This window comes from Salvelinus namaycush, chromosome 21 (assembly GCF_016432855.1).
Source record: "Salvelinus namaycush isolate Seneca chromosome 21, SaNama_1.0, whole genome shotgun sequence".
NCBI lineage: Eukaryota > Metazoa > Chordata > Actinopteri > Salmoniformes > Salmonidae > Salvelinus > Salvelinus namaycush.
The window spans coordinates 37,450,289-37,464,250 of NC_052327.1; the positions used below are offsets into that span (position 1 = coordinate 37,450,289).

General features: G+C 41.6%; 1 protein-coding gene across 3 annotated transcripts in view; it reads left to right on the plus strand.

The window, feature by feature from the left end:
- The first annotated feature begins 3,707 nt into the window (after window positions 1–3,707).
- The window catches only part of cry2 (cryptochrome circadian regulator 2), a 42,684-nt gene continuing 32,429 nt past the window's right edge, over window positions 3,708–13,962 (plus strand). For all 3 annotated transcript variants that reach the window (XM_039017663.1, XM_039017664.1, XM_039017662.1), the window contains exon 1: window positions 3,708–4,012. In XM_039017663.1, the coding sequence (XP_038873591.1) occupies window positions 3,855–4,012 (158 nt within the window). In that variant the 5' untranslated portion in view covers window positions 3,708–3,854. The remainder of the gene's footprint in view (window positions 4,013–13,962) is intronic.

Here is a 13,962-nt window from a genome sequence, read left to right on the forward strand (position 1 = left end):
GGACGGAGTCTCAGGTAAGTTGGTTGAGTCTTTGTTTGGCAACATTATGAAAGGTTCTCTCTTTTTTAGACTTGTAAAATAGGGACATAATTGGACAATGCCATGGATACCCCCACTCAACTTAAACTGGTGACTGAACTAAGATTTGTTTAAGGCAATGGTATTGCTGTTGTGATTAATTGTGTAGTTTCGGGTACCGGTAGTTAGGAGTATAGCGAGGGTGGTGAAAGGGAAAGAGACTTCAGAGGACAGTGTCACAGCCACGGCAGGACCAGGTGTCAACCTTGTTGCCAGCAGCACCAGTATAGGGGACAGTGGCACAGCATTGTCCAGTTACCTCAGTGATGCCACATAACCATATCAGCCACACCCACAATTTATAGAACCGCAAACTCTTGCCAACAGAGTGTTGACGTTTCAAGAGAGATGGTTTCGCGATTTCCATTGGCTACATTATAATCCATCAATAAAAGGAGTGTTGTGTTTTCACTGTAGCCAAGGGTTTTCAAGCCAGCCATCTTTTGGCCAAAGAGCGGATGCTGCCTTCATTAGTGCAGGATTTAGGAACTGGAGAAAAGCCATTGAAAAATTCACAGCACATCAAAACTGCCAAACCCACCGCCACTTTGTAACTAACAGCACACCAGCTAAATCCAATCAGTGCCCAGTTATCCAGCGCGTGAGGTAAACAGCAGAAATGACGAAAGCTACCTTGCACTCAATGAGAAAGCAACAACATTCATTGAATCTATTGAGACACACTCAAGATGTTTTGCTGGCAAAGCAGTGGATCACTATAGGGCAGAATTATTTTAAGTGTTGGATGGTATGGAGGTTCAGTTTTGCGACCGTTTTGACCAGGACAGTCTAAACATCCTGCAAAAGTTGGAAAGAGGGTTTCTCACGGGGGAGTTGGATGAGTCTCTAGATCAGTACCCTGAGCTGAAGATAGATTCTCTTTCAGTGCAGTTGCCTCTCTTTTGCAACAAATACCCCTGTAGCAGCGGTGGAGAGTCAGCAGAGGTCCTCAGGAGGCTTCCAGTGGAGGTGCGGGGGTTGGTTGGTTGACCAAGTTGAGGTGCTGATCAGAATTTTGTTTGTGGTGCCAGTGTCTTCATGTGAGGCTGAGAGGAGTTTCAGTGCACTCCGCAGGTTAAAGACTTGGCTACGGGCTAGCATGTGCCAAGAGAAGCTGAACGGCGTAGTTGTCTGTAATGTACATAAAGGCAGACTGGATGGTCTCGAGGGAAAATAGCTGCGAGCAATTTGTTGGATCCATTGAAACCTGCAAACATGTTCGGTTCTTTTAGTTCAGTAGTGTGTATAGTAGTGGTTCTCAACCTTTTTGGGGTACTGGAACCCCTGCATATTTTGAGGCAAGGCGGGCAAGGTTTTGAGTGGTCCTCAGGGACCTCCACCCCCTCTGTTATATGTAAAGTTACTGGAATCCTTGTGCTGAATACGTTCATTACTCTTTTATTTCACGGACCCCTTGCAATTACACCAGGGACCACAGACTCCTGTTTGAGAACCTGTTAAAGGAATTTCATTCCTATATGTTAGCAACCAATTCAATTAAAACACTCTGCCCATACATAAGAATTTGTAAGATACTTATTAGCATAAAATGGACAGAAACCAGTCTCAAAATCAATCAATCAATAGCGATTATTCTCGAGAGTACTGATCATAGTACAATTTACATCAGGTTATATAATAATGATGTCATAGGTTTTAAAATGTCCTTCCTCCTCTCGGATACAATGGCAGTACAGTTAGCGTTCTCACATTACTGTCTGCCACCTGTTAAACAATTTGCAACCAACCCAAGGTCTCTCCCCTCCCTGGGTAGAGACAGAATTTCCTGTAAGGAACACATCATTCCAGCCTGTCTGAAGATAACTCCATTCTTTCTAACAAGGAACAGATTATATTCAGCATTATGATTATAATAAGATGAATTCATCCATACAGTAATATAGTAGTATTCTGTTTAGTTATATTTCTAAGTCAAATGTATACATATTTTAGTCATTATTCATAAAAATCCCGTAACAGAACCCCTGGTGTATAGTATGATATTTGTTATTTTGTTTAGTATTTTTCCGTTTTTAGTACATGACAGTACACTTACTAATTATTTATTTGATTTTATTTAAAATTGCATACTTTGTGTGACATACTTCTCCATAGCTGCTGTTTGAAGAGTTGAGACACTGACTGAACAATAAATAAGTATTTTTGAAGGATATTTTGGTTGATTTGTTTGGGTTATTCATTGAAGTAGTTCTTTCGCTTTTAGAACTGTACTTATTGAGTGTTTTGTTCTTGTAAAGATATTGTAATAGACTCAGGCCAGTGGCACATATTTAATGACTATATAAATGTATCAGAAAAAGTCAAATAAAAAGGTAAATTCAATACGGAGACCAACTTTGTGATGGTTCTCAATGGAGAGTCTTTTAGATGAGCTCACACCATGTTCATTGTATTTACGAAAACTGCACCGGTACAGTGTACAGTACCATTGCCACCTACTGGCCTTTCTTGGTATTGCTGGTTGAAAATACAAATACCTGCATCAATACTGGACTGATAAGGAACACTGCTATAACTATTATTAGTAGTAGTATTATAATTATTTAAACATTTGAACAAGTTGGGACAACCCTTCAGTTAACTACTGTACCTATCAATTATCCAGTAGTAGTAATTATGGTTCCTCAATATACATTTTAACATATTACAACGTAGGCCGTGTTACAGCACTACTTTTGGTGTCCCCTTCAGGAATTGCTCTTGAGAAAATTTCATGTAATTCTCCCCTCCAAAGTTGTTATCAGATTTTCGCCCCTGCTTCTAACATATGAGACATGAGACAGAGGGCGCTGATCCTAAATCAGTTTAAGGGAAAACAGTCAATCAATCTACTAACTACATTACAGCATAGCTTCCACTCAAATATTTTGTATAACTAACCCTCCTTGTTATAACCACAGATTATCCATTATTGATCAGATAGATACTCAAGTGGCCTCTCTAACCATGAAAATAAATGTCTTTAAAAATTGAAGGCAGTCGGAGGAGGCAAGATCAGGTGGGACCATTCTAGCCAATTAGAGGGCAGATGCGAGTTTGAACAACAGGAACAAGTCCGATTAAAAGTTGTTGTTTTTTCAAAGTTGCCGGTATGTCACGTGTCCTACTTATATCAGTACAATCGTAACAACGTAAGCATTGCATTCTATTGAACAAATAAGCCATCATTGTTTTTGTTAACCAAATTCGACACGCTCATTGACCTCTATACAAAAACTCATCGCTTTGTGAGTAAAAATAACGCCACCTGCTGGAGAAGACAGGTGTTGGGCCCAGTTATCTCTCTCGCTTCACATCTTCCTCTATGTTATATTCCATTCAAATGGACTTTATTGCCATGGGAAACATGTGTTTACATTGCCAAAGCAAGTGAAATAAACAAAAGTAAGAAGACCAAAAACAATATCAACAAAAAACAATTAGAATTTAACATTTATATCTAACGATCCCTCTATCTGTGTTCCACGCATTGAGCTTTAATAAGAAGGGTCCACTTTCAGAAAACGTGGCGTTCTGATATAACACGTGCGAAGCAACCAATTGACGCTGAGCTAAACGGTCACTCTTTGACCAATGGGGGAAGAGAGAAGAAGAAAGTGGTTACGTAGTCGTGCTTTGGATCCGTCCGTTCCACATTTCTTGTTGTTGTTGACATGGCTCAAAGCGTGTCTGTTACATCGTAAAATGAAGACATTTTAGGATTTATCTTGATTAAATTTGTTATTTTTGGTATTACTATGGACTAGCTTGGAATCATGGTTGTGAATTCAGTGCATTGGTTTCGTAAGGGACTGCGGTTACACGATAATCCGGCTTTACAGGAAGCTCTAAATGGCGCGGACACTGTGCGATGTGTTTATATTTTGGATCCGTGGTTTGCTGGTTCCGCCAACGTCGGCATCAACAGATGGAGGTCAGTGTCAATGCACACATTACTAAAACGACTAACTCTAACTTTATGAAATTAATAGCTGTATAATCATAGTGTGGCCCCCGAGTGTCGCAGCGGTCTAAGGCACTGCATCTCAGTGCAAGAGGCGTCACACTACAGTCCCTGGTTCGATTCCAGGCTGTATCACATCCGGCCGTGTTTGGGACTCCCAGTTGTACAGATTTGGCCGGGGTAGGCCGTCAGTGTAAAGAACAATTTGAGGAAGTATACACTGACTAACTAGCTAGTGGAATTGCGAAGCACATCTGCATCCCTGAAAATGCTGGCAAGACATCGAGCATAGTCTTGCTCCCCATCACAACAAAAATAATCACGCTACAAATTAGCAACTTCTTCGGTCGTTTACTATTTGTACTGCAAAACGCACAAATTGAAAAAAAAAATCCAACACTGCAACCTAGTCCAGCAGAAGAGTTGCAGCGGTGTAGACTGCCTCCCAATTAAAGGATGGACTTCTTCCGGAACACATACAGTGTAAAGCAACCGGTGTGCACGAAGCCCGTTTACATCGTGAACAAATTTCATTACACTATAAATCTTCTTCATGCAATTCCGTCATTACGTTATAGGTCATCTTCATGCAATCTCGTTCCGCTACTGGACCACATCATTTCTAACGCTTCGAACACCGACAGCGTCATTGTGCAAAATATTACGCAGTATCATCTGGATCTGTATGTAACACAAGTATAACATTCACCTTCTGCTACCATTTCTGTCAAGCCATCTACCATATAGTTTGACGTTTACGTTCATTTGATAAATCTAACATATGCACCACACCGAACGCACTGCCTCTGCAAGACACTGCATCTCAGTGCTAGAGGCATCACTACAGTTCGAATCCAGGCTTTATCACAACTGGCTGTGATTGGGAGTCCCATAGAACAGGGCACAGTTGGTTTAGTGTCGTCTGGGTTTGGCCGGTGTAGGTCGTCATTGTAAATAAGAATTTGTTCTTAACTGAATTGTCTAGTTAAATAAAGGTTCAATTAAAAAGGCAAACACAGTGTTTCATTGGAAGTTAATGTAATACTGGTGTCTGTGTGTTTGAAGCTAAATCCAGAGACTTCCAGGAATGCTTGCGAAACAGACCAAACTGACCAGGCCAGGGTTTGGGGTTTGAGAAGAAAAATGTAAAGGCCCAAGCTAGAATCGTGCCAATTTATTTTATTTTTTTATTTATCCGTTATTTTACCAGGTAAGTTGACTGAGAACACGTTCTCATTTGCAGCAACGACCTGGGGAATAGTTACAGGGGAGAGGAGGGGGATGAATGAGCCAATTGTAAACTGGGGATTATTAGGTGACCGTGATGGTTGAGGGCCAGATTGGGAATTTAGCCAGGACACCGGGGTTAACACCCCTACTCTTACGACAAGTGCCATGGGATCTTTAATGACCTCAGAGAGTCAGGACACCCGTTTAACGTCCCATCCGAAAGACAGCACCCTACACAGAGCAGTGTCCCCAATCACTGCCCTGGGGCATTGGGATCTTTGTTTAGACCAGAGGAAAGAGTGCCTCCTACTGGCCCTCCAACACCACTTCCAGCAGCATCTGGTCTCCCATCCAGGGACTGACCAGGACCAACCCTGCTTAGCTTCAAAAGCAAGCCAGCAGTGTTATGCAGGGTGGTATGCTGCTGGCAATGACTTAAGTAGTTGAACATGTTATTACTCCAACCTCGTGGAAGTGACACTGACACATTTGTATATTTTTTTTCAAAAACAACTTTATATTGAAGGTGTCCTTTTTTATTTCAAATCTAATTTTATTCGTCACATACACATGGTTAGCAGATGTTAATGCCTGTGAAATGCTTGTGCTTCTAGTTCCGACTGCAGTAATATCTAACAAGTAATCTAACAAATTCACGATGACTACCTTATACACCCAAATGTGTATAAAGATTTGACGGCCTGCACATGTGCAGTTCGGCGCGAGATGACCGTTAGACCCGACAACGTGTTCCTACGCATGAGTTTAGCTAGCCAACATTGCCTACAAGTGTGATCGGGGATTTCTGGTGGAGAAGCCGTTTAAGCATATCCCTGTTTCTGACTGGATGGAGAACATAGGGAGGGTTTCACAACACGAAAGTTTGAGAGCCGAGTCTCTAGTCAGAAATCACATTTATTTTGGGCGATGGCAAAATATGACCTTCATTCAAGACAGGAGAAACACATTGTTTCAGTTGGTAATACATTGATCAACAACGGGAAAACAATTCACACAATTAATATGCACGACTTGGTGAGGGCCAGTGCGCGCTATTGGAGAAAGACACAGCTACCGACACAAACACATGAAGTCCCTGGGGTAGCTAGTAGTCAGTCTCGCCATTTGAGATGTTAAAGAGTTATTGAGGGGTTATTGTATCCTGTTTTAAAATGAGAAAGCAACCATTAACCGGGTTCCCTTTGTAATGGAACACTTTGTGTGGAAAACCAAGTTGAAGCCATTATTCAACGTTGTCTTGCTTATGATAACCTCAACTAGCGCAATAGACTAGCGCAACAGACTGCGCAGCAGACTAGCGCAAATTCCTTCAATTGAAATGGCGTAAACAAACGAAAGAGCCTACATCTCTCAAAAAAACTGATCAGAAATGAAATGACAGAATTATTATATTGGAGCAGTGGAATTTATAAATCGGCATCCATAACTTCAGTGACTTTTCAAGGACAAAATAGCCTAGAGAAAATGTCAGATTTTCAAGGTAGACTATTCCATGAATGAATTGCGCATAGCAAATATTTAACTTCTCTAGGATAGGGGGCAGTATTTTCACGTTTGGATGAAAAGCATACCCAAATTCAACTGCCAGGTACTCATCCCCAGAAGATAAGATATGCATATTGTTAGTAGATTTGGATAGAAAACACTCTGAAGTTTCTAAAACTGTTTGAATCATGTCTGAGTATAACAGAACTTATTTAGCAGGCGAAACCCCGAGGACAAACCATTCAGATTTTTTTTTTTAGGTCACTCTCTTTTCAATAGAGTTTCATTGGAAATACAGATTTCTAATTGAACTTCTTGCAGTTCCTACCGCTTCCACTGGATGTCAACAGTCTTTAGAAATTGGTTGAGGGTTTTTCCTTTGTGTAATGAAGAAGTACGGCCACTTTGAATCAGGGTCACTTGTTGTGTACTGTTTGTTAGAGGCGCATGACCAGAAAGCTAGCTACAGATTGTTTTAATCCTGTATTGAACACAGATCATCCCGTCTTCAATTTTATCGATTATTTACGCAAAAAAATACCTAAAGTTGTATTACAAAAGTAGTTTGAAATGTTTTGGGACAAGTTTACAGGTAACTTTTGAGATATTTTGTAGTCACGTTTCACGAGTTGGAACCGGTGTTTTTCTGGATTAAACGCGCCAAATAAATGGACATTTTGGATATATATCGACGGAATTAATCGAACAAAAGGACCATTTGTGATGTTTATGGGACATATTGGAGTGCCAACAACAGAAGCTCGTCAAAAGTAAGGCATGAATTATATTTTTATTTCTGCGTTTTGTGTCGCGCCTGCAGGGTTGAAATATGCTTATCTCACTTTGTTTACTATGGTGCTAACTCAGATAATAGCGTCGTTTGCTTTCGCCGAAAAGCCTATTTGAATTCTGACATGTTGGCTGGATACACAACCAGTGTAGCTTTAATTTGGTATCTTTCATGTGTGATTTAATGAAAGTTTGACTTTTATAATAATTTATTTGAATATGGCGCTCTGCAGTTTCTCTGTTTTTTTTGCCAAGTGAGACAGTAGTGTCCCGCCTAAACTCAGATTTTTGGATATAAATATGAACTTTACCGAACAAAACATACATGAAGTCCTATGAGTGTCATCTGATGAAGATCATCAAAGGTTAGTGATTCATTTTATCTCTATTTCTGCTTTTTGTTACTCCTCTCTTTGGCTGGAAAAATGGCTGTGTTTTTCTGTGGCTATGTACTGACCTAACATAATCGTTTGGTGTGCTTTCGCCGTAAATCCTTTTTGAAATCAGACATGTTGGCTGGATTCACAACAAGTGTAGCTTTAATTTGGTGTCTTTCATGTGTGATTTCATGAAAGTTAGATTTTTATAGTAATTTATTTGAATTTGGCACTCTGCATTTTTACTGGCTTTTGGCCAAGTGGGACGATAGCGTCCCACATATCCCAGAGAAGTTTTAACCAACACTTTGAACTACTTTCTGCTTCAAGCAACAACCAGCTGTTTGACAGTTTGCTCTCTCTGCCAGACAGATTATCTATAGCAGGGGCCACCAACCCTTTCTAAGTAAAGATCACTTTCGCAGTAAAAAAGCAAGCCGTGAACTACCGCTCCGATTTATTATATATATACACTGCTCAAAAAAATAAAGGGAACACTTAAACAACACAATGTAACTCCAAGTCAATCACACTTCTGTGAAATCAAACTGTCCACTTAGGAAGCAACACTGATTGACAATAAATTTCACATGCTGTTGTGCAAATGGAATAGACAAAAGGTGGAAATTATAGGCAATTAGCAAGACACCCCCAATAAAGGAATGGTTCTGCAGGTGGTGACCACAGACCACTTCTCAGTTCCTATGCTTCCTGGCTGATGTTTTGGTCACTTTTGAATGCTGGCGGTGCTTTCACTCTAGTGGTAGCATGAGACGGAGTCTACAACCCACACAAGTGGCTCAGGTAGTGCAGTTCATCCAGGATGGCACATCAATGCGAGCTGTGGCAAAAAGGTTTGCTGTGTCTGTCAGCGTAGTGTCCAGAGCATGGAGGCGCTACCAGGAGACAGGCCAGTACATCAGGAGACGTGGAGGAGGCCGTAGGAGGGCAACAACCCAGCAGCAGGACCGTTACCTCCGCCTTTGTGCAAGGAGGTGCACTGCCAGAGCCCTGCAAAATGACCTCCAGCAGGCCACAAATGTGCATGTGTCTGCTCAAACGGTCAAACAGACTCCATGAGGGTGATATGAGGGCCCGACGTCCACAGGTGGGGGTTGTGCTTACAGCCCAACACCGTGCAGGACGTTTGGCATTTGCCAGAGAACACCAAGATTGGCAAATTCGCCACTGGCGCCCTGTGCTCTTCACAGATGAAAGCAGGTTCACACTGAGCACATGAGCACATGTGACAGACGTGACAGAGTCTGGAGACGCCGTGGAGAACGTTCTGCTGCCTGCAACATCCTCCAGCATGACCGGTTTGGCGGTGGGTCAGTCATGGTGTGGGGTGGCATTTCTTTGTGGGGCCGCACAGCCCTCCATGTGCTCGCCAGAGGTAGCCTGACTGCCATTAGGTACCGAGATGAGATCCTCAGACCCCTTGTGAGACCATATGCTGACACATGCACATTTGTGGCCTGCTGGAGGTCATTTTGCAGGGCTCTGGCAGTGCACATCCTTGCACAAAGGCGGAGGTAACGGTCCTGCTGCTGGGTTGTTGCCCTCCTACGGCCTCCTCCACGTCTCCTGATGTACTGGCCTGTCTCCTGGTAGCGCCTCCATGCTCTGGACACTACCCTGACAGACACAGCAAACCTTTTTGCCACAGCTCGCATTGATGTGCCATCCTGGATGAACTGCACTACCTGAGCCACTTGTGTGGGTTGTAGACTCCGTCTCATGCTACCACTAGAGTGAAAGCACCGCCAGCATTCAAAAGTGACCAAAACATCAGCCAGGAAGCATAGGAACTGAGAAGTGGTCTGTGGTCAGCACCTGCAGAACCATTCCTTTATTGGGGGTGTCTTACTAATTGCCTATAATTTCCACCTTTTGTCTATTCCATTTGCACAACAGCATGTGAAATTTATTGTCAATCAGTGTTGCTTCCTAAGTGGACAGTTTGATTTCACAGAAGTGTGATTGACTTGGAGTTACATTGTGTTGTTTAAGTGTTCCCTTTATTTTTTTGAGCAGTGTATATTAGCGTAATAAGAACAGTTCTGCATAAATTAGGTTTGTGCAGTAGGCCTAACGGCATACATTATCAAAGCATATTGGCTATATGCCTGGCCTGCCAATATAGTGTTTCTCAGACCATATTATATTTAAACACTTGAGCTTTGATAACAAAATTCCTCAGCTGGTGTAGCACTTGCGAGGCACAGCTGAGCATAAATTGAAATAATTAGCATTTTTATTTTACTGGACTGATGGTACCTGCATCTGATGGGCATGGTGCTTTCAGGACAACTGGGAACTCAGGGGGGAAAAAGAGGTCAGATCGTGACATCAGTGAACTTCAGGTCTGAAAGTCGGAGCTCTAGAAAGATGCCAGTTTTTTAAATTGGAATTCCGAGTTTGACCATTCAAAACTCTTTTTCCCAGTCGGATCTCAGTGGAGGAATGGAGAAAGCAGCAGACGGTCCGCCTCTCACAGTCCCTGCTCTCTCCTTCCTTTCCTCTGAGACTGACCAGAGAGAGGACAGTCTTCCACCTGATGGCGAAATTCGAGTCGCACCACATCTGCACAAATTCCATGTTGCTCCTATGACCAGGGAAATAACTATTCCGCAATATTAAAATAGATGTGACGAGCTGCTATTAATAGTAAAAACGTAAGGCTATCGATACACTTGGCTACTCATTTATTGCAGCTGCAGCACAAGTGGAAGTAGGGAGAAGCACATTTTATGTTTCATAATAGTGTTCAATAAAACAAGTGACATTGCTGAATAAAAATGTAGATAAGAACTCACTCATAAAAACAGCAGCTCTTTGCTGTATTCTTTGTCAGTCTCTCTCTGGTCATGGTTTTAAAAGTTATAAAATCTCACGTAGGCTAGTTTCAAACTTTGCTGTGGCCGGGGTCGTGGAAGCTGTAGGAACGGTGATTTGAGCTATCCGATTGGCCAGCGCAGTAGGCAAACTCGATTTAGCCACAGATCTACAGGTCCGCCAGGCAGACTGACTTTGTCTTTTCAGACATTAAATGGTTCCAAACGGTAACACTTTGCCTACTCGGTGCGCAGGGCTTCTGAATCAAGTGCAGCTATAGCCAACAGCGCAACACAAATAACATAAAAAAGTAGCACAAGCCTTTTTCGTTGGCTTTTCTAAAGAAATGTTTGATAAGCGACTAGGAATGCCTTGAAGATCGACCGGTTGGTGACCACCGATCTATAGGCTATATGTGTGCAGCGTGCGTGCGATATATAATCGACATAACGAACAGCTTCAGAAAGCCATCTGTTACAACAAAATCAATGGTGGCCCCATGCCATGACACTTTTTGAATTTTAGATTCTCACAGACTCCCAGTTTTTATTTAGGTGATTTGTTTGTTCTCAAAGATGACAGTATTTAAAAAATATATAGATCCATTATCTTTTCTACATACTTTATATTTGTTAGTTGTTTTAAGTTTACAGTGAAAACATTTTACCATCCCAAATATAGATCGTACCAGTCAAAAATTTGGGCACACCTAGGGTTTATCTTTATTTTTTACTATTTTCTACATTGTAGAATAATAGGCCAGGTCATCTGATGCAGCACCGCCACTCTCCTTCTTGGTCAAATAGCCCTTAAACAGCCTGGAGGTGTGTTTTGGGTCATTGTCCTGTTGAAAAACAAATGATAGTCCCACTAAGAGCAAACCAGATGGGAATGGTGTATCGCTGCAGAATGCTGTGGTAGCCATGCTGGTTAAGTGTGCCTAGAATTCTAAATAAATCACAGACAGTGTCACCAGCAAAGCACCATCACAACACCACCTCCATGCTTCACACTGGAAACCACACATGCGGAGATCATCTGTTCACCTACTCTGCGTCTCACAAAGACACGGCGGTTGGAACAAAAAATCTCAGATTTGGACTGCTGTGGTGGATGAATCAGAATTAGTTGGGTAACATAAGTAATTAAGATGGCATATCTGCATAATATTCTTATGTGATAATTTTTTTATTAGAATGTATTTCTTTGGACTCTAGTGTTGGCAGTTGCATTTCTTCCCTCAGCTGGGGCTCAGTCACTTGGGGCCCAGAGAGGGGAGAGGTCAGACTTGTCTTTCACATATCCCTGGTGCTATGCAGAATATCAGAAAGGGAAGAGGATAGGATGGAACATTGTCTTCATATGTGAATGTTTCTGTTAAACCATGTGAAGGGATGGTGTGATTAATTGGGAACCAATTACTTGTCTCCACATTGTCTGTGCACAAGTCACTCCCTCCTTTGGCATTGGGGGGGAGGTGTATGGCAGTGTCTGGAACCATTGTATGTCCTCTCTGATTTTGCACTTATCCCGGGATAGTGTATGACCTAGAGGCTCACACCCCTCAGTGAGCTTGTCCAGGAGTGGGGTCAAGAGGGGGTTTACTTGAGATGGGAGTATTTAGAGTTGACAATTGAGTTATGCCATTGGATGAGGTAATGGTTCTGTGCTATGAAGTACCAGGAACAAGATTAGAACCTCGTCTTAGGGACCAAACTGAACGATAATTTTATGGTGAATGCTATCTGGCTATGGGATACTCCTCTCTCTCTCTCAAGTAAAAGTCTTTCTTTGTGAACTGTTCCTAAGATCTGTGGTTCGTCATGTAGGTTGAGAGGGGTGTATCTTGGCTATAAAAGATCTTTGTACTTTTATGTTGTCACTTTCAATGGTTCATTAGAGATGGTGCATCATTGAAAGTCAAATGCTATTGCAAAGCTCTTATTATTATTATTAAAGATGTAGTTTAAGTATAACTCTGAATGTTGTGTGAAGTTTGTAACTCTCCTCATTTGGTAAATACAGAAATAAGCCACCACATTGCTCAGACCAAAGTACAGATTTCCATGTTTCTTGGCCCAAGCAAGTCTCTTCTTGTTATTGGTGTCCTTTAGTGGTGGTTTCTTTGCAGCTTTTCAACCATGAAGGCCTGATTCCTCTGAACAGTTGATGTTGAGATGTATCTCTTACTTGAACCCTGAAGCATTTATTTGGGTTGCAATTTCTTAGGCTGGTAACTCTAATGAGAGCCAGTTTCATCATAGTGCTTGATGGTTTTAGCGACGGCACTTGAAGAAACGTTCAAAGTTCTTGACTTTTTTGTTTTGAAGTAATGATGGACTGCTTCTCTTTGCTTATTTGAGCTGTTCTTGCCGTAATATGAACTTGGTCTTTTACCAAATAGGGCTATCTTCTATATGCCACCCCTAGTTTGTCACAACACAACTGATTGGCTCAAACGCATTAGAAAGGGAAGAAATTCCACAAATTAACTTTTAACAAGGCAGGTGTGTTAGTTGAAATGCATTCCAGGTGACTACCTCATGGAGCTGGTTGAGAGAATGCCAAGCGGTTCAGCTGTCAAGGCAAAGGGTGGATACTTTGAAGAATCTCACATATATAATACTTTTGTGGTTACTACATGATTCCATGTGTGTTATTTCATAGTTTTGATGTCCTCACTATTCTACAATGTAGAAAATAGTAATGAAAAACTTTGAATGAGTAGGTGTGTCAACTTTTAACTGGTACTGTATATACAGTGCCTTTGGAAAGTATTCAGACCCCTTTTCCACATTTTGTTACGTTACAGCCTTATTCTAGAACTGATTAAATGGTTTTTATTCCTCATCAATCTTCACACAATATCCCATAATGACAAAGCAAAAAACATCTATTTGAAATTGTTTCTAATTTCTTAAAAATAAAGAACTTAAGTATTACATTTACATAAGTATTTAGACCCTTTAATCAGTACTTTGTTTGGCAGCAATTACGGAATCGAGTCTTCTTGGGTATGGCACTACAAGCTTGGCACACCTGTATTTGGGGAGTTTCTCCCATTCTTCTCTGCAGATCCTCTCAAGCTCTGTCAGGTTGGATGGGGAGCGTTGCTGCACAGCTATTTCCTGTTCGATCATGTTCAAGTCCAGGCTCTGGCTGGACATTGAGACTTGTCCC